The following is a 19,540-nucleotide window of genomic DNA, read 5'->3' on the forward strand; positions in this document are numbered from 1 at the left end:
TTTCATCTTCTCTATTCTCTCAATACGATCTCGAAGTTCGAATCTCCATCTTCATCATCTTTGATGCTGAGTTTGATATGGTATCAGAGAAAAGATAATCTTCTTCCGCTTCGTTCTCTGAGCTTCGTTTTCTTCATTTCCATGAGTATTCCTCTGCTCTCTCTTTCGCGATTCTTTTACTTCGTCGTTCTTACGATAAGTGAGATCTGCTTTGGGATACTGGTTTGTTGCTTGTTCGTGACTGATTTCTTCGATTGATCACTTCCGTGATCGATTCGATTGATTTGTTTGTCTCTGTATGCTTGGTGGTTTCAAGATTCTTCGATTGAACTATGACGTCTTCTCAATCATCTCCGATTCCACCGTCCTCTGATTCTTTTCATCATCAGTCTGATCATCATGAGAATCCCTATTATCTTCACAAAAATAATCATGCTGGATTAGTTCTTGTTACTGATCTATTGAAAACAGCTTCTGATTTTCATTCTTGGAGAAGATCTGTCAAGATGGCGTTGAATGTGCGCAATAAGCTAGGCTTCATTGATGGTACTATTCCTAAGCTTTCTCTCACGCATCGTGACTACGGAGCTTGGTATCGTTGCAATGATAATGTGGCTACTTGGCTGATGAATTCTGTATCCAAGAAGATAGGGCAGAGATTGCTGTTTATATCTACTGTGGAAGGAATCTGGAACAATCTAATCTTTCGATTTAAGCAGGATGATGCTTCTCGCGTTTATGATATTGAACAGAGATTGAGTAAGATTGAGCAAGACTCTATGGATTTATCTTCGTACTATACTGAATTGGTTACTCTATGGGAGGAACATAGTAATTTTGTGGAGCTTCCGGTTTGTACGTGTGGGAAGTGTGAGTGTGATGCTGCGTCTTTGTGCGAGAAGTTACAGCATAGGAGTCGAGTAACAAAGTTTCTGATGGGTTTGAAAGAGTCATATGAGCAGACGCGGCGTCATATACTTATGATCAAGCCAATTCCGACTATTGAAGAAGCTTTCAATATTGTTACTCAAGATGAGCAACAACGTTCTATTCGTCCTGTAACTGCAGTTGTAATGTGGCTTTCCAGGCTATGAATCCTTCATCTGTGGTTGTTGATCCTGCTTATGTTGCAGCTTACAATGCAGGACGCGCGTATCAGAAGCCTATTAATACTCATTGTGGGAAGACTGGTCACACGGTTAAGAAGTGCTTTAAGCTTCATGGCTATCCACATAGCTATAAAACTTATGGAGCACCTCATTCTCAGAACAGGAACCAGTATCGGTCATCACAGGCTCCGGTTAAATCCACTCCCCAAGACTCAGCACAAACATCTACTTTGACTAATGCTGTAGCGACAGTATGTGAAGATACAGATTCACGTTTCATCTCACAAATTCCACCGGTCTCTCCTCACCTGACCAGTGTAGGAATGAACTTGAATTTGAAAAGCTTTACTCCACAACATATTCAGAGTTTGATAACGCAGTTCAATGCTCATGTACGAGTTTCAGAGCCTCAAGTTCCTTCCTCATTTGCTTCTCTTCTGTGTGCAATAATCACATAACATGGTGTCATGGATCCTCAATGTTCCTCTGGTACAATTTCTTTTCCTTCTATAAACCTCACTTTTGAAAATAATCCTTTCATTACAAACACCATTGCCTTTCGGCTTTACAATCATTGATAGTTGAGCTTCTAGTCATGTTTGTTCTGACTTACGGATGTTTGATATCTTTGTACCAGTGTCCTCAGTCACAGTTACTCTTTCTAATGGTAGTTATGTTCCGATAACACACACTGACACTATTAAGATTACTGAGTCTTTGATCTTATATGATGTTTTGTTAGTACCTGATTTCCAATTCAACTTGATAAGTGTGAGTAGTCTAATACGTTCTCTGGTTTGTTCTGCTCATTTCTTTCCAAATGGTTGCTTGATTCATGAACTTTCTCGGGGCTTGATGATTGGGAAGGATAGCCTTTACAACAATCTATACATACTTGATTCACCGTGTGCTGTTTCTTCTAACAAGACTGTGTTCAGTGGCTCGATCTCAACTGATAGTTCTGTGTGGCATCAGCGTTTGGGCCATCCGTCATCTAGTGTTTTTCAAAAGATTTCTTCTTCTTTACCGTCTTAGAAAAATATAGAGTCTGATTCTTTTCCTTGTCCGGTTTGTCCTTTAGAAAAACTACGCCGTTTGACATATGCGTCTCATAATAATCTTGCTTCTCATCCTTTTGATTTGATTCATATGGATGTTTGGGGTTCTTTTAGTGTTGTGTCTGTTGAAGGGTAATATTTTCTTACTTTGGTAGATGATTGTACACGAATCTTTTGGATTTACATGTTAAAGAATAAAAGAGAAGTTTCGATTGTATTTCCTCTGTTTCTTAAACATGTTTCAACTCAGCATAATGCAAAAGTTAAAGATATTCGTTCAGACAATGCACTATAGCTAGCTTTCACTGATCTTATTAAGGAATTAGGTATGTTTCACTACTTCTCTTGTGCATATACTCCTCAACAGAATTCTGTGGTTGAACGGAAACATCAGCATCTTCTTAATGTTGCACGAGCATTACTTTTTTCAATCTAATGTGCCTCTTTCTTATTGGAGGGATTGCATAATGACTGATGTCTTCTTGATTAATAGGATGCCCTCACCGCTTTTGGATAACAAATCACCACTTGAAAAATTGTTAGGTAAACTTCCAGATTTTCAAGTTGTTAGGTAAACTTCCAGATTATACACTACTTAGAGCATTTGGTTGTTTGTGCTGTGCTTCTACAAATAATAAAGATAGAACTAAATTTAGTCCACGAGCTATTATTTGTGTGTTTTCTTGGATATCCATCTGGATTTAAAGGTTACAAACGGTTAGATTTGGAATCTCATTCTGTTTTGATCTCACGAAATGTTGTTTTTAAAGAAAAAGTATTCCCTTTCAAAACAAGTGATTTGCTTTCTACTTCTGTTGATATGTTTCCCAATACTATTTTACCAATGCCCACTCCTCTACATTTTGTTGAAACTATGCCTGTTCGTTTTGATGAGGATTCTTCTTTGCCTTCTGTTGATTTGACACGATCACACCCTCAAAATAAAGTAGAACCTGTGAGTACTGTTCAAGAGGATTCTGGTACTGACCTATCTGGTGTCTCTAGGCTAAAACGAACAACTAGAGCTCCTACTTATTTGTCTCAGTATCATTGTTCCTTTGTCCCTGCCATTTTACCTACTTCTGTTCGTTTACCTCGTTCTTCTGATCATCTTACTTCTCATCACCGTTTCCTTATACGTCCACGTTATTTTCCCTCTAATTCTTTTCCTGCTTCTTTCAAAACACTGTATCCCATATCCTCGGTGATCTCTTATGATCGTCTTAACCCGGTTTTCCAGTCTTCTGTTATTACTTATTCTATGGGAACAGAACCCAAAACCTTTAAACAGGCCATGACATCAGATAAGTGGAAGGGGGCTGTGAATGTGGAACTTGTGGCTATGGAGCAAAACGGTACATGGAAAATTGTTGTGTTACCAGAAGGGAAGAACGTTGTGGGTTGTAAATGGTTTTCACCATTAAGTACAACGCTGATGGGACTATTGAGAGGCACAAAGGACGCTTAGTGGCTCAGGGTTTTACACAACAAGAAGGGATTGATTACTTGGACACATTTTCTCCGGTAGCTAAACTCACGAGTGTTAAACTGTTGCTTGGTTTAGCTGCTATCAAGGGCTGCAGCCTCACTCAGATGGATGTTTCTAATGCATTTTTGCATGGTGAGCTTGATGAGGAGATATATATGCGTCTTCCTCAAGGCTATACTGCTCCTGAATGTGTTGCGTTGCCTCCAAATCCTGTCTGTCACCTCAAGAAATCGATTTATGGCTTAAAGCAGGCGTCGCGTCAGTAGTATAAATGGTTTTCTTCGGTTCTTTTGGGCGCCAGCTATATTCAGTCTCCGGCTGATAATACACTTTTTGTGAAGAGGACTGCAACTTCATTTGTTGCAGTACTAGTGTATGTTGACGATTTACTGATTGCTAGTGATAATGATGCAGCAGTTATAGAGTTACTATCTCTTCTCCGTTCAGAGTTCAAGATCAAAGACCTTGGTCCAGCTTGTTTATTTCTTGGACTTGAGGTTGCAAGATGCTCTGTCGGTATTTCAGTTTGCCAGCGGAAGTACACACTCAACTTGTTAGAAGATTCTGATCTCCTTGGATGTAAGCCTAGCTCTGTTCCAATGGATCATTCTCTTCATCTCACGAAAGAATTTGGGTCTCCTCTTCCTAATCCGACTCTTTATCGTGAACTGATTGGTCGGCTCTTATATCTCACTATAATGAGACCAGATATCACGTTTGTTGTACATCATGCTCAGTCAATTTCTTTCTGCTCCGACTGATGTAGACTTACAAGCGGCTCATAAGGTTCTGCGCTATCTCAAGAATAACCCGGGTCAAGGCTTGATGTATTCAGCGTCTGCAGAGTTATGTTTGAATGCGTTTGCAGATTCTGATTGGGAAACTTGTAAAGAGACTCGACGATCAATTATAGGTTTCTGTGTTTATCTTTGCTCTTCTTTGATAAGCTGGAAGTCTAAGAAACAAGGTGTTGTTAGCAGAAGCGGTACTGAAACTGAATACCGGAGCCTTGCTATGGTTACTTGTGAGCTGATTTGGTTGCAACAGATTCTACGTGACTTGTTCGTGACTGTTACAGGTCCTGCTAAGTTGTATTTGATAACAAATCCGCCATTCACATTGCAACTAATCCGGTCTTCCACAAACGGACAAAACATATAGAGACTGATTGCCACACCGTCCGTGATCAGATCAAAGCAGGACGCCTCAAGACATTTCATGTATCTACGGGAAATCAACTCGCTGACATCTTAACTAAGCTCTTTCATCCCGAACCTTTTCATTCATTTCTCCAATGACTATCCCTATCAAGTCTTTATCTTCCTGATGCTTCACGACTGAAGACTTGGGGGGGGTATTAGTATGAAATCCCGGTTTACTTATTGTTATATTTGGTTAAGTCTCCGTTAGCTTAACTGGATTCATATATATATATGTGAACCAAATGTACATGTTGACTAACAAGAATAACAAACATTTTTCATCTTCTCTATTCTCTCTATACGATCTCGAAGCTCGAATCTCCATCTTCATCATCTTTGATTCTGAGTTTGATACAAAGTATCCTTCCCAGTTCAAAATCTGTAGACATGACAGCAAGCATGCATTCAGGAACAGAACTCGGATGGTTCCAGAAACCCATCTCATTTGTCTTTAAATCTGCATGTAACTAAGAAGACCGCCAACCAGAAGAAGAATTAGATTTTTAAAAACTATATTTGTTTACTGATTGTTAATCCAAAGAAACTTACATCTTGTTGAGAAATAACTAAGACTCTTAAGTTGGGAGAATCTTTGAGAAATTGAGCAAGGACATTCGACGAATCATCTTTGCAAATACATAGCTTCAGATGTTCAAGCTGGTTGAAAACGATACCATCACCATACACATCCTGCCCCCACCCACAATATTATAAACTTCATTAACAAGATTGACGACTTGCAATTGATAAAAGTATAAACTAAGTGAATACCTCTGAGCATACTGTAAGATGCTTGACAGATGTGACTGATCCAATAACATTCTTGACAGCAAAGGATACAACATCGACATGTGCTTTCTCTAACTTAGGCATATTCTTAACCAAACAAGGACTATCATTCCAATCCGCAAGTTCGAGATATTCCAAACAAGGAGTATCAATCTCATACCGTTCCAATGATGACCAATAATAAGATACATGCAAGCACAACTTCCACAAAGACGTGACGTTAATAGTGAACTCTTGGATACTTTCATCCTCACGGAACGACACCTCTAAATCTTCAAGGACAGGACATATCGAAAGAAGCGCTTCAAAGGGTTTTTGATCTTCGCATACCACAAGCTCAAGTAGCAAAGTTTTCAAAGAGGGAAGACAAGCCGTGGAGGGAACATCCATGAGAGTCAAGAATCAGAGTTTCAAGACCACGAGAGATTTGCAAGTAAACATGCTGTTGGGAAACATGTTTTCTTTCTTATCAGAAGAATGAGAAACGTCCAGCTCAAGTAGATGGCGAGATACAGCAATCTCAACCCATTGTCTGATATCTTCAGGTTTAATGTTTCTCTCTCTTGACTCGTACAAGGAAAGAAGGAAGATTTCTATGACCGGAGCTCTGTGTAATGGCAGATTCTTGTTAATAAAGTCCTTAAGTACAAGGAGAGACTCATCTCTATCAGTAAAGTCAAGTTTAGGCAAAGACATCCAAAGAAACTTCCATCGCTTAGAGAGAATGCAAGTGGATACAGCAGCCTTTGTTGGAACTAACGATAGTATCCTCACCAACAGTTCATAAGGCAATCCACTTATGGTGTCCATTTCTTACAAGTTGAAAGTTTACGATGCTGTTACTTCCTCCAAGAATAAAAAAAAAGACCATAAGAAACAAATAAAGATTTGTCTTTCAGACCATTAGACAAGGACTGATCTAAACTAAGACGAAGACTCTCACCTTGTGATAACCGATTTAAACAGCTGCTCCACGGACAGAACTAAAACTGTAGAACAGCGGTTTCTTTGGATTGAAAAGACAGTTTTCTTTTCTCCGGACTCTCAGTAGAGAGGATACGAGAGAAAGATATCTATCTACTTCATAACAAAAATTTTGAGAGTACTTAAAGAGTAAGGAACTCTAGAACTAAACCACACCGAGTCGACTCATTGTGGAGTTCGATGTCACAAATTCTTTTTTTTTCTTTCAGTCAATTTTTTTTTAATTAATGGTCGAAACCCAAATGCGACAAAGCCCAATAGATTAACCTATACAAAACTATTTTGGACCGTAAAAGAAAGAGTCAACAACCTCGACCACATGTTCAATCAGTGGACATGCATCAAGAAGAGAGACAACCCACTTACTCCGGAAACAGAGAAGTGGCATGACATACCTCCTCCAACAGCTGAGAAAATCAGTGAAGAGAACCGTCCAACTGGAGCAGTCTTCAAAGTACTAATCGTCCACCATCTAAGATTCAAAAAATAACACAATCGACATCAACCGATCCTTCTTCTTTCCTACAAGAACTTCTAACATCTTTATTGATAAAGAAAAGCTCAAAGATGAAGCAATCTCATCGGAGGAAAGGAAAGAAAACAACCGGAGGATAGAGGAAAGACAGTCAATTAGATGGAGTAACCACAAGAACCGTAGATTAAACACAACCGGGAAGATCCCGATGAAAAACCGCCGTCAATACCAAGGAAAAGTCCATCACCATAGAAGAAAGTAAATACGAAAGAGGCAAAAGTCTGTCGACCACCAAAGAGCAAGTCAACGCCGGAACACAGAACCAGCTAGATGACACCAACGTCGGAGAGGAGGCTCGAACGACGGACGAACGAGCGCCGTAAAGGAACCTGACGATGAAACAAAACGATAGTATCTCTCTCCCGCTGAAGGATTTAGAGGAGAGAAGAGATAATTTTTCGGTCACAAAATTTCAAAGCTTTCACGAGAAAATAAAATAAACTAAAATAATTAGAGCTGTTGTGTTAGAGAACTCTATCTGAAGAATAGAACGAAACAACACCGTTTCGGGTCATAAAGTTCTTACCTTTAGGTTAATCTCTTGTTAACGAAGCTCTTGGCCACAAGGCGAATCACTGTGCAGTTCAATATTCAGACATTCTCGAACCTTTCACGACAAAGGTTTCAAATTTGGTCATCATGACGAGTGAGTTCGATCAAATGTCTTGCACAAGTTTCATAATTCTCTATAGATCTCTACCCCGAGCTTATCTGATACGCCCTAAAATTGAAAGGATCACTCCGCTGGACTATTTTGGATAATCCTAAGCTTCTAAGGGTCGTGTAGATCCAACAAGAGGTATATTAAACCCAATGCCTGATGCTATCGACGATCCAACAAGAAGATAGGCTATGGAACCTTCGGATGAAGTCTGATGCAGAACCAATGAGGAGTATATGAAACTCAACACCTGAACTGTTTAAACAACAAATGAACACCCTTTGGTTGGTAAAACGGCGCTACAAAAGAGCATGAAATTCACTTGATAAGCCGATTGATCTCAGAATCCACCGAAGATCAAAAAGTTCCCGAAGGAACAAACATGAGAATCTCTCTCACAGATTTCCAAAAATATTCACTCAACACTTATTTTATTTCATTGATCAAATGACCTTTATATAATAGACAAGGCAGACAAAAGGATGGCATAAAAAAGGTTTAGTCAAAACCTATAAACTTGAAAACTCATAAATATTGTAGACTTGACTAAAGACCAAAAACCAAGACTTTGACCGAATTTGGGAATTTGTGGTCGCAAAACTCTTCGGCTGTTCGTGTCCTTTTGCATGGTCGATGATCTCTGAATTATCGTCAGATTGATATATTATACGCCCATGACTTGTATTTTCTTGTTGGGTCTTTTTTCTTTGGGCTGAAACATGTTCATAAACATATTTTTCATAAATCCTGAAGCCCATCTCGTTTAATCCAGACCCATAAGCCAAACCTTCTTGATTTGTTTCTGCTGCTGATTTAGGGCACATCATTCCCTCCTCCTTTATAAAGATTTGCCCTCAAATCTGTTTTTCTTTAGCTTCAGATGAGATGATCTCTTGGCTTTGCGTAGATGATACACTAAAAATGAATCCTTGCTACTGTCAAGTTTAACAGTTGTAATTGTAATATTTGAGATTCAATCCAGAGGACCAGTTCACACTTTATTCCTATGAGTTCAATATTAAGCTAACAAAAATTTTGGGTTTTGATTTCAGTGACGACATAGGAAGCAAGTAACAAGAGGTTGTATTCGATTTAAACAAGAAGCTAGCCTAGGGTAATTCATTGGGTGCTGATACTAAGCCAAACAATTATTCAAGCTTGATAGGATACAATCTAGAACTCGGATCACTCGTCTGGGACAGCCCACTGTCGTGGTGCTGTTCCCTGTCGTGGTGCTGTTCCCTTTGCAAATCAATCTTGCTACCTAAGCTTTCGCTTGGAACAAGATACGATGGCAAGCCTTAGAGACCAGGTCCGATAAGTTCACTCAACACTCTAATATCTACTTTCGCGACTGGGGTTGCTAAGCTCATTCATATGATATCAAGTTATCTTCTACACGGTTAGTGAGTTGATTAAACTTAAGATCGAACATTAAGTGATCAAGTTAATGCAAGCAATAAGAGTTATATGAATGAAGACACAAGGGAATCACTTATCTATGTTTAGCTCGTGTAATCAACACCCTAGGCGAGCTAGCCGACTACTCAGTCATAATGCAAGACTTCAAAAGCATGATTTCTGAATAATACTGCATAAGAAATATAATAAGAAACAAATGGTTCATGATGATCTTCTCTAGATGAGAGATGAGGCCTTCTTCCTTACAAGTTGCAAATCGCCAGAATACAAGTCTAGGTTTCCTGCAAAAACTAGCGTAGAAAAATAAAATAGATAAGGTAGGCTTTTTATATGGAGGCGCCGATAGGTTAGAGGGAAAATAGGGTAGCCAGGGCAAAACCCCGAAATATCTTGGAGGTTTCCTTATTTGTCGAGAGCAGTCACTCGGTTGTTCCGCTGAGGGAACAATCTTCGGGCTGCTCCGACTGGCTGTTCCGCGTGAAAACACTCCAAAATAGCATCTTCCTTCATGCATCCTCTTTTCCACTCTCTACCTACTCCAGACCTGAAATGACTACAAAAGGACTAGAAAGACTCGATAGAAGACTGAAAAACCTTAAGAAACAGATACACTATGATGTCAAAAACACCATATATCAATAGAGCTTTTTTTTTTTAATAAATAAAAGAAGATGAAAGGTAGAAGATGGATGAAGAAGATGGAAAGATGAGAAAATGAACAAACAAGTACCGGTTGAGTGGCTCTAATACCACATGATACGCCCTAAAATTGAAAGGATCACTCAGCCGGACTAGTTTGGATAATCCTAAGCTTCTAAGGGTCGTGTAGATCCAACAAGAGGTATATTAAACCCAATGCCTGATGCTATCGACGATCCAACAAGAAGATAGACGATGGAACCTCCGGATGAAGTCTGATGCAGAACCAATGAGGAGTATATGAAACTCAAGACATGAATTGTTTAAACACCGAATGAACACCCTTTGGTTGGTAGAATGGCACCACAAATGAGCATGGAATTCACTTGATAAGCCGGTTGATCTCGGAATCCACCAAAGATCAAAAAGTTTCCGAAGGAACAAACATGAGAATCTCTCTCACAGGTTTCCAAAAATATTCACTCAAAACTTATTTTATTTCATTGATCAAATGACCTTTATATAATAGGCAAGGCAACCAAGTGGTGGTAGCCTAGTGGCAATCTCTTGGGGCTTGGTGTGTACCCACATCAGTCATTGGTTCGATTCCCTCTGGGAACTAAATTATCACTACTTGGCCAGTCTGGGCTTGAGTTTCGGCCCAAGTGGTTTACATGGTGGGCCATAACAGATGATCAGTCCACCCCCTGGCATTAGTTGGAAGGTATTCCAAACTCGGGTCAGGCAGTGTGGTACGCTTTCGGGCTAGTCCACTCTGTAACACTAAGTGTGTTTCTCCCGGGGCCCACCAGATCAGCCGATAGGGCTTATCAAAAAAAAAAGTACTCTGTAACACTAAGTGTGTTCCTCCTAGGACCGACCAGATCAGCCGATAGGGCTTATCAAAAAAAAAAGTAGGCATGGCAGACAAAAGGATGACATACAAAAGATTTAGTCAAAACCTAGAAACTTGAAAACTCATAAATATTGTAGACTTGACTAAAGACCAAAGACCAAGACTTTGACCGAATTTGAGTATTTGTGGTCGCAAAAATCTTTGGCTGATCGTGTCTTTTTGCATGGTCGACGGTCTCTGAATTACCGCCAGATTGATATATTATACGCTCATGACTTGTATTTTCTTGTTGGACCTTTTTTTTTGGGCTAAAACATCTTCATAAACATATTTTCATAAATCCTGAAGCCCATCTCGTTTAATCCAGACCCATAAGCCAAACCTTCTTAATTTGTTTCTGCTTCTGATTCGGGGTGCATCATTATCTTTGGAGAGTTATGTATTTGTAAATCCATGGAAGAGCAATTGGATTCCACTGATCTCGATTTCTGTTATGTCTCTTTTTAGAATATAAGCAGGAACGTGAGATGGGGACTGAAGCTCTTGGATCTATACTTGATGATGAATCATTTGGATTTGTGCGTCAATTTAATTCGGGTTTGCTTTGATTTTTTGGTATGTGACTTGGTAACCGATAAATCGCCTGATTCCATTGTGAATCGACATATCGTCGGGTTCAGTTTCATATTATGCGGGTTCAATCTCTCGAAACATTCTCACAAGTGTGGGACATGTTTTCTTCCTCGAGAAATTTCACGAAATATCATCGATATAAACTTCCATGGTTTTCCTGAGTTGTTCGGAGAATATTTGGCTCATCGTGCAACCTTTAATCCAGTCAAAAGTTTCTGTTATTCAGTAATGATTTTGTACATAATATACAGAGATGTGGTGATAGAGGACCTCCTTACCTTAGTCCTTTATGTGGATTAATAATTCTTCTTGTGGCAGAGAATTCAAACAAATTAAACCACTTTTAGAGAGGATGCTAATCTTTTATTTATTTAACTAATTTGATAATTTATATGGAATTTAAAAATTTTAATAATATCTCATATCTAACATGTGAATTTTAATTATTATCAACAAATCTAGATATTTTTCTTGAATTTAAGTCTGGTACTTTTAACAAGAAAATCCTTCACAATCCATTAAAATCTACTGTAACATAAAATTTATTAGTAAATATATATGGTTAACTATATAATGAATACAAAGGAAAAAAAATTTATGTCTTGTTAGCTTCCATTGTGTGCGCGCTTGGTTTCACATTCATGCATCTTGGAAGACAAAATGGTTGTGTGCTTGCTTTCACACATGTGTATTTTGGAAGACAAAACATTGTGAAAACACTAACATTGAACAACTCTCTTTCAAAAAGAAAGAGGAAAATTTTAAGATATTTACGCTGAATAGTTATAGCTCCAATCAGTGGTGGACTGATGTAGCGGAAGCACGATAACACAAGGATCTTATTTAGTCTTAAGATCAATGTTTTCTTAAATTTTTTATATCTTTATAGATCTACCGAAAATAAGAAACAAAGAGAGAACTCTCAATTTTATTAGTCAAATCATAAACTGAATATTATAAATGGCTATATATAAGAACCATAAATCTCTAAAACCCTAAAAAAATATTATCTAAATTTAAAATAGTCGATAAAATAAATGATAAAATTTTTGAAATATTATTTCCAAATATCTATTTGCATCATGGACTCAATCTTAGATTTCATGGGTGTCATAAATTGGACTTTAATTAAAATAATTTTAAGAAAAATTAGGAAAAAAGCTACACAACATACCAAGGTTAGGTGGGACAAATGCGGATAGTGTTAAACAAAACATGGCTAAAACGAAAGAACACATGCATAAAAATTAATGTATAAGGGAACAAAACAGAACACACGAAACATAATTAACACTCATTGTTGTTGCAATCATCTTGTTGCTCGATTTCAGAAGCAGCCTCGTAGTAGTCCTCATGATCTCCCCCAAAGCTATCAATCCCACAAGGAACATGACCATTCCCAAAAGCCTTGACGTGGTCCTTAAGAGACCTCTTGTGTTTAAAATCCGAGCCACATGAGCAATACCAAAGCTTACCACAATTCTTCTCATGCGTTCTCCAATCTCCTTTCACTGCAAAGGCTTTGCCACACCTACGACAAGCAAAAGGTCTAGATCCGTGTTTGCGTTTGTAATGTGTTTGGAGGGTTCGAAAGTCCTTGAGAGGCTTGGCTCGTGGGTGGTCAATGTTGTTCTTGCAGCCTGGTGCACAGCAGAAACATGGTAGTCTTAGCATTCCTGTTGGTTGTGTTCCTCTGAGTGACTCTGGTCCCTTTCTGTATTGTGAACCGTGTCCCCACATGTGCATCTATAATGACAACGTTTTTATTTCATCAATCATAAATGAGTCATCATCAGTATTAGAAAGTATTAGTTTGATCAAAAAAAAAAAAAAAATCTTTTTAAGTTTAGGATAAATACTATTGTTGTGAGGTAACACTATGAATTGGAATCTTTCGGATGCAGGTATTTTTATAATAGTATACTAGATTTTGATCCGCGCTTTAGAAGCGCAAAATTATTCTCGTTTCAATTCTATTTTGTTTTTTTTTGGTTTTAGTTTAATTTCTGGTTTCGGTTTTTTCAATCCAAAATATAAGAACCGTTCGATTATTTATGTATTTAAATTTGGTTTCAGTTTGACTATTTTGGTTAGTGTTGGACAAAAAACTCGAATCTGAAGAACCAAACCGAATCCAATCCGAAAAATAGTATCAAACCAAAATTGGTTAAATATCCGAATAGATTCAAAAAATTGTATTTATATAACCAAACCCGATCTAAACCAAAGTATTTTAACTACTCGAAAGTATCCAAAATAAATTTATATACTTCAATATATTGATTAACTTTAGATTTAATATATAAAAAGTATCCCAAATATATATGATATTTGAAATTTTCCAAAAGTAAATATCTAAAATAGCTAAACAATACTCAAAACACCAAAAATACTTGAAATATCTATTGATTATCTATCAAAATATTCATACTAAACTAATTTATATGTTAAGTTTAGGTATTTTGGCATACATTATTCAAACTTATGTAATATATTATTTTTATTTTTAGATTTTGAGAAATTTAAAGTATATATGAATTTTTAATTTTTAAAAATAATTTAAAAGGTTTATCTAAACCCGAACCAAATCCCTAAAGATCTAAACCGAGTCCAATATGAAATTATAAATTAACTGAAATCTTTAATCATGAAAATCCGAAACCCGAATAGACATCGGATCAAACCTGAATGGGTACCCGAACGCCCACTCCTAATTCTTGTTTTTTTTGCTTGGTTAGAATAATAATGCGAAGAATATTTGGTAGAATAATAAAAGATTTAGTTAGTTAATGTATATATCATCTTAAGATTCTTAACAAATTGGATATAGCAACAATGTGTATCTCGGATTAAACTTCTCATTTTTATTCCCATTTTTATTTATTTATTTTATTCAAGAAAACTCTAGTTGCATAACATTAACATTGTAATTATAAAGGAGAATTATAAACATGGAAGAGAGATATTTAATCTTAATTGTTATACAATTGATGTATCATAAAATTTTGTTTAGGTAAATTTTAAATAATTAATAAATATATTCTGAAATTTGATAGAATTCAAAATTATCAGTGTCAATAATAAAATATTGATAGACATATATGAAATATCTGATTTAATACTAAATTGGTTTTAAATTTGCTTGGAGCTTGGTCTTCAACGTTAAAATTTTGGTTTGATTTTCAAAACATAAACATGGAAGAGAGATATTTGATCTTCATTGTTATACAATTGATGTATTATAAATTTTGTTTTGATGATTATATATACTAATGTCACATAAACATGGAATAAATACATATTTAATCTTTATTCAGTTATTTATGTAAAATGTTGTCTTCCACGGGGTTTTTAGTGATAATATTAGTTGTCCATAAATAAAGAAACAACAAACTTTAATGAAAACTCCTTCTTAAATACATTTATTGAAATTAAAATTAAATAATAATGGCATGCCATTGTAAATAAGTTGTAAATTCAAGGACATAATCCTAATAGGAATTCTGGTTTAATAATATAGATATCAACAATAATTAGTTACATTTATTTATTATCATTGTTTGGAAATATATTAAATTTAAACCAAAGCCAAACGTATTTCTTTTGGTGAGAGATTTCAGCTTTTGTAAAATTTCAAACAATTTCGCTACAAGAAAATACATGCTTAACGACGAAAATTAACGAGGAAAAACAATCCTCGTAAATTTGCGTCGAGTTTACGACGAATTTACGTGAAAAACTAAAGTCATCGTTATTTCCTCGTAACGTAACGACAAAACTGTTTCGTCGTAAAGTGGATGTAATTTTACGAGTATTTTACGAGGAAAAACTATTTCCTCGTAAATACGACGTAAACTTTGCGTGGTATTTACGAGGGAATAGTTTACGTGTATTTAGCGAGGAAATTTTTGAATCCACCAACTTCATAGGTGTTACACGTTTTTTTTGCCCACCTAATTAATTTTCGTCGTAAATTCATAGCAAAATTACAACTACCAGATTCGAATTTTCCTATAAATATGGATGTTCGAACATCATTTTAAACACACCAACAACAAAAAACGTGAAAGAAAAAAATGGCTGGCTCCGGGACTATTTACGAGTTGCGGAAGTGGATGTATATGCATAGAGATGCTAACGGGAGAGTGACGAAAGAATACCTTGCGGGTCTGGAGACATTTATGCATCAAGCAGATTCAACACCGCTCGCCCAAGAAAGTGGTAAGATGTTCTGTCCTTGTCGGAAATGCAACAATTCGAAACTGGCAAACCGTGAAAATGTTTGGAAGCATTTAATAAATAGAGGTTTCACGGAAAATTACTATATCTGGTTTCAACATGGAGAAGGTTTTAATTATGATCAGAATGAAGCTAGTAGTAGTAATAGCAATTTTCAGGAAAAAGAACCGGTTGATCATCATTTGCATAATGAACATAGTTACCAGCAAGAGGAGATGGTAGATTATGATAGGGTTCATGATATGGTAGCTGATGCATTCGTAGCTCATGATGAAGATGAAGAACCTAATATAGATGCAAAAAAGTTTTACGAAATGTTAAACGCGGCGAATCAACCACTTTACAGTGGTTGTAGAGAAGGTCTCTCTAAATTGTCGTTAGCTGCTAGAATGATGAATATTAAAACTGATCACAATCTACATGAAAGTTGCATGAACGAATGGGCGGACTTGTTTAAAGAGTACTTGCCGGAAGACAATGTGTCTGCTGATTCTTATTATGAGATTCAGAAACTGGTTTATAGTCTTGGGTTGCCTTCGGAGATGATAGATGTTTGCATCGACAACTGCATGATCTATTGGGGAGATGATGAGAAGCTAGAAGAATGTCGATTCTGCAAGAAGCCACGATTCAAGCCGCAAGGACGAGGACGTAATAGGGTACCGTACCAAAGGATGTGGTACCTACCAATTACAGACAGATTGAAAAGATTGTATCAATCAGAGCACACTGCTGGAAAGATGAGATGGCATGCCGAGCATACTCAGACGGATGGTGAGATGACTCATCCATCAGATGCAAGAGCCTGGAAACATTTCAACAAAGTACATCCAGATTTCGCTAGCAATATCCGGAATGTGTATCTCGGATTATGCACAGATGGATTTAGTCCGTTCGGAATGTCAGGGAGACAATATTCATTGTGGCCAGTCTTTCTTACTCCATACAACCTGCCACCGGAGATGTGCATGCAACGGGAGTTACTATTCTTGACCATATTAATACCTGGTCCGAACCATCCAAAAAGGTCCCTGGATGTTTTCCTACAACCACTGATAAAAGAGTTGAAGGATTTGTGGTCAACAGGGGTGAGGACGTATGACTGTTCAACGAAGACGAATTTTACGATGCGAGCGATGCTTTTGTGGACCATAAGTGATTTCCCTGCCTATGGGATGTTGTCTGGATGGACTACACATGGGAGATTAGCTTGTCCATATTGTAATGGAACGACAGATGCGTTTCAACTGAAGAATGGTAGGAAGACAAGTTGGTTTGATTGTCACCGTCGATTTCTTCACATTGGCCATCCTTACCGAAGAAACAAGAATTTGTTTAGGCACAAAAGGGTTGTGAGAGACACTCCTCCTCCATATCTAACTGGAGAACAAATTGAAGCGCAAATCGACTACTACGGAGCTAACGAAACAGTTCGTTGGGGTGGTAATTGGCATGTCCCTCGTAATATGCCAGATTCTTACGGTGTTCATCACAACTGGCACAAGAAGAGTATATTTTGGGAGTTGCCATATTGGAAGGATCTTCTTCTGCGCCACAACCTCGATGTGATGCATATAGAGAAGAATTTCTTTGAGAACATCATGAATACAATATTGAATGTCCCAGGGAAGACAAAAGACAACATAAAATCGAGGTTGGACTTGCCGGATATTTGCTCAAGAAGCGAGTTACATATTAAAAGCAATGGACAAGTTCCCGTTCCGATATTCAGATTATCTTCAGAAAAAAAGTCGGTGTTGTTCAACTGGGTGGCATCAGAAGTGAAGTTCCCCGATGGGTATGTTTCGAATCTCTCTAGATGTGTTGAAAAGGGTCAAAAGTTCTCCGGGATGAAGAGTCATGATTGTCATGTATTTATGCAACGACTACTGCCCTTTGCATTTGCGGAGCTACTTCCAACAAACGTACATGAAGCACTTGCAGGTACGTAGTGTATTATATCACAATAATTTACAAAATAATATATGACTAACAATGTGTTTAATTTTTTTTCGAATATAAAAGGCATTGGAACATTTTTCAGGGATCTGAGCGCACACACTCTTAAAGAAGAAGTCGTGGAACAGCTTCAGGAGAACATTCCCATCTTATTGTGCAACTTGGAGAAGATATTTCCTCCCGGATTTTTTGACGTCATGGAGCATCTAGCTGTCCACCTCCCATATGAGGCATTGCTTCGTGCACCTGTACATTACGGATGGATGTATCAGTATGAGCGAGCCATGAAATATTTGAAGGGAAAAGCAAAGAACCTCGCCAAAGTTGAAGGTTCTATAATTGCTGGAAGTTTGACGGAAGAAGTTTCTCACTTCACATCGTACTACTTTGCGTCAAAAGTACGTACACGGAGAAGAGCTCCAAGAAGATATGATGATGGTGGTGTTGCGCCAACATATGCAGTTGCTGGTGTTCCAGACATCTTTAGCCAGATTGGGCGACTCGGTGGAAAGTCTAAAGAGGTTTGGTGGTCGAGTGAACAAGACGCTCATAGTGCACACACCTATATTCTACTCAATTGCGAAGATCCATTGATGCGTTATTTTGAAAGGTAACATATATTGACACTTCGAAACACATATAAGTATAATTAATTGTATAATTGCGAGAGATTCATTCCTATAAAATGTGATTTTACAGCCTATTTGTTTCTCAAGTCGAAGAAACATTTCCTGGTATATCCACAAGTGACGTAGACAAAAGGAAAGATCAACACTTCATTAAGTGGTTGCGGAATCAGGTATTAACTAAAAAAAATTTCATACATTATCTGTATTTCATTAACATTCTCTTTATTTTTGCAGGTTGATTATGACGACGACGATGCAGATTATCCTAAGTGGTTACACGAAGTAATTCAATCTCCACTTGTAAAGGTCACCACATCACAGATGTATTTCACACGAGACTATACTTTTCATACATATGACTATGGTAGACAGCGGGCGACCAGTAACTATGGAATATGTGTGAAAGGGGAAACAGATTTCTACGGGATCTTGACGGAGATTATTGAAGTCGAATTTCCAGGGATACTGAAGCTGAAATGCGTCCTCTTCAAATGTGAATGGTTCGACCCCGTCGTCAACAGAGGTGTTCGGTCTAACAAATTCGGTGTAGTTGATGTCAACGGTGGAAGAAGGTACAACAAATTCGAGCCTTTCATCTTAGCTTCACAAGCAGACCAAGTTAGCTTCCTTCCATACCCTCGGATGAGAGATTCAGGTATAAATTGGTTAGCAGTGATCAAAGTTACACCTCGAGGACGAATCATCAGTGGAGAAGAACCACCATTGCAAGAAGAACAGATAAATGAAGTCGAGGAACCTGAACAAGAAATTGATGACATCCTTCTCATTGATCCGCATAATCACGAGTACGAAGATCTTACCGATGATGCCACAGACGAAGCTGTTGAAGACGAGTTTAATGAAAATGATGATGTTTCTAGTGATGACGAGAATGTCGATGTATCCGATTGATGTATTTGTTTTATGAATAAGATGAGGGAGTTTGTTTTATGAATAAGATAATGTGAGGTTTGTTTTATGAATAAGGGAATGCTGGGAGTTTGTTTTATGAATAAGCAAATGTGGGAATTGTGGTTTGGAATAGAAATAAAGATGAGGTTTGGAATATATGAAGTAGAAAATAAGGAATATGGGGTTTGGGGGTTTCGGATTCTAGGGATTTAAACATAACACTCGTTAATTCCACAAACAAAAAATCGTCGTAAAGGACTCGTAGGTCAACGAGGAAATAACGACGAAATATAAAAAAAAAGAACGCGGGACTCGTTAATTCCACGTAGGATGAAATCGTCGTAAATACCACGTAAGCATAAATCGTCGTAAAGACTACGTAACCAGAAATCGTCGTAAAGACCACGTAAGCAGAAATCGTCGT

General features: G+C 37.5%; 2 protein-coding genes and 1 pseudogene across 2 annotated transcripts in view; 1 reads left to right on the top strand and 2 right to left on the bottom strand.

The window, feature by feature from the left end:
* Positions 1–332: 332 nt before the first annotated feature.
* Positions 333–1,094, top strand: LOC106344880. The gene has a single exon (XM_013784177.1). It carries the CDS (start codon positions 333–335, stop codon positions 1,092–1,094), a length of 762 nt encoding a protein of 253 aa, XP_013639631.1.
* Positions 1,095–5,062: 3,968 nt separating this feature from the next.
* Positions 5,063–7,818, bottom strand: LOC106344067 (annotated as a pseudogene).
* A 4,846-nt stretch (positions 7,819–12,664) lies between these two features.
* Positions 12,665–19,540, bottom strand: part of LOC106344881 (zinc finger protein WIP5-like) — a 14,403-nt gene continuing 7,527 nt past the window's right edge. The window contains exon 2 of the mRNA XM_013784178.1: positions 12,665–13,123. Within this exon, the coding sequence (XP_013639632.1) occupies positions 12,665–13,123 (459 nt within the window). The remainder of the gene's footprint in view (positions 13,124–19,540) is intronic.

The sequence above is a fragment of the Brassica oleracea genome, chromosome C5 (assembly GCF_000695525.1).
Source record: "Brassica oleracea var. oleracea cultivar TO1000 chromosome C5, BOL, whole genome shotgun sequence".
In the NCBI taxonomy this organism is placed as follows: Eukaryota; Viridiplantae; Streptophyta; class Magnoliopsida; order Brassicales; family Brassicaceae; genus Brassica; species Brassica oleracea.

Excerpts from the sequence above, each read along its gene's own strand:
- LOC106344880 (XM_013784177.1), top strand. The coding sequence starts at position 333 with ATGACGTCTTCTCAATCATCTCCGATTCCACCGTCCTCTGATTCTTTT.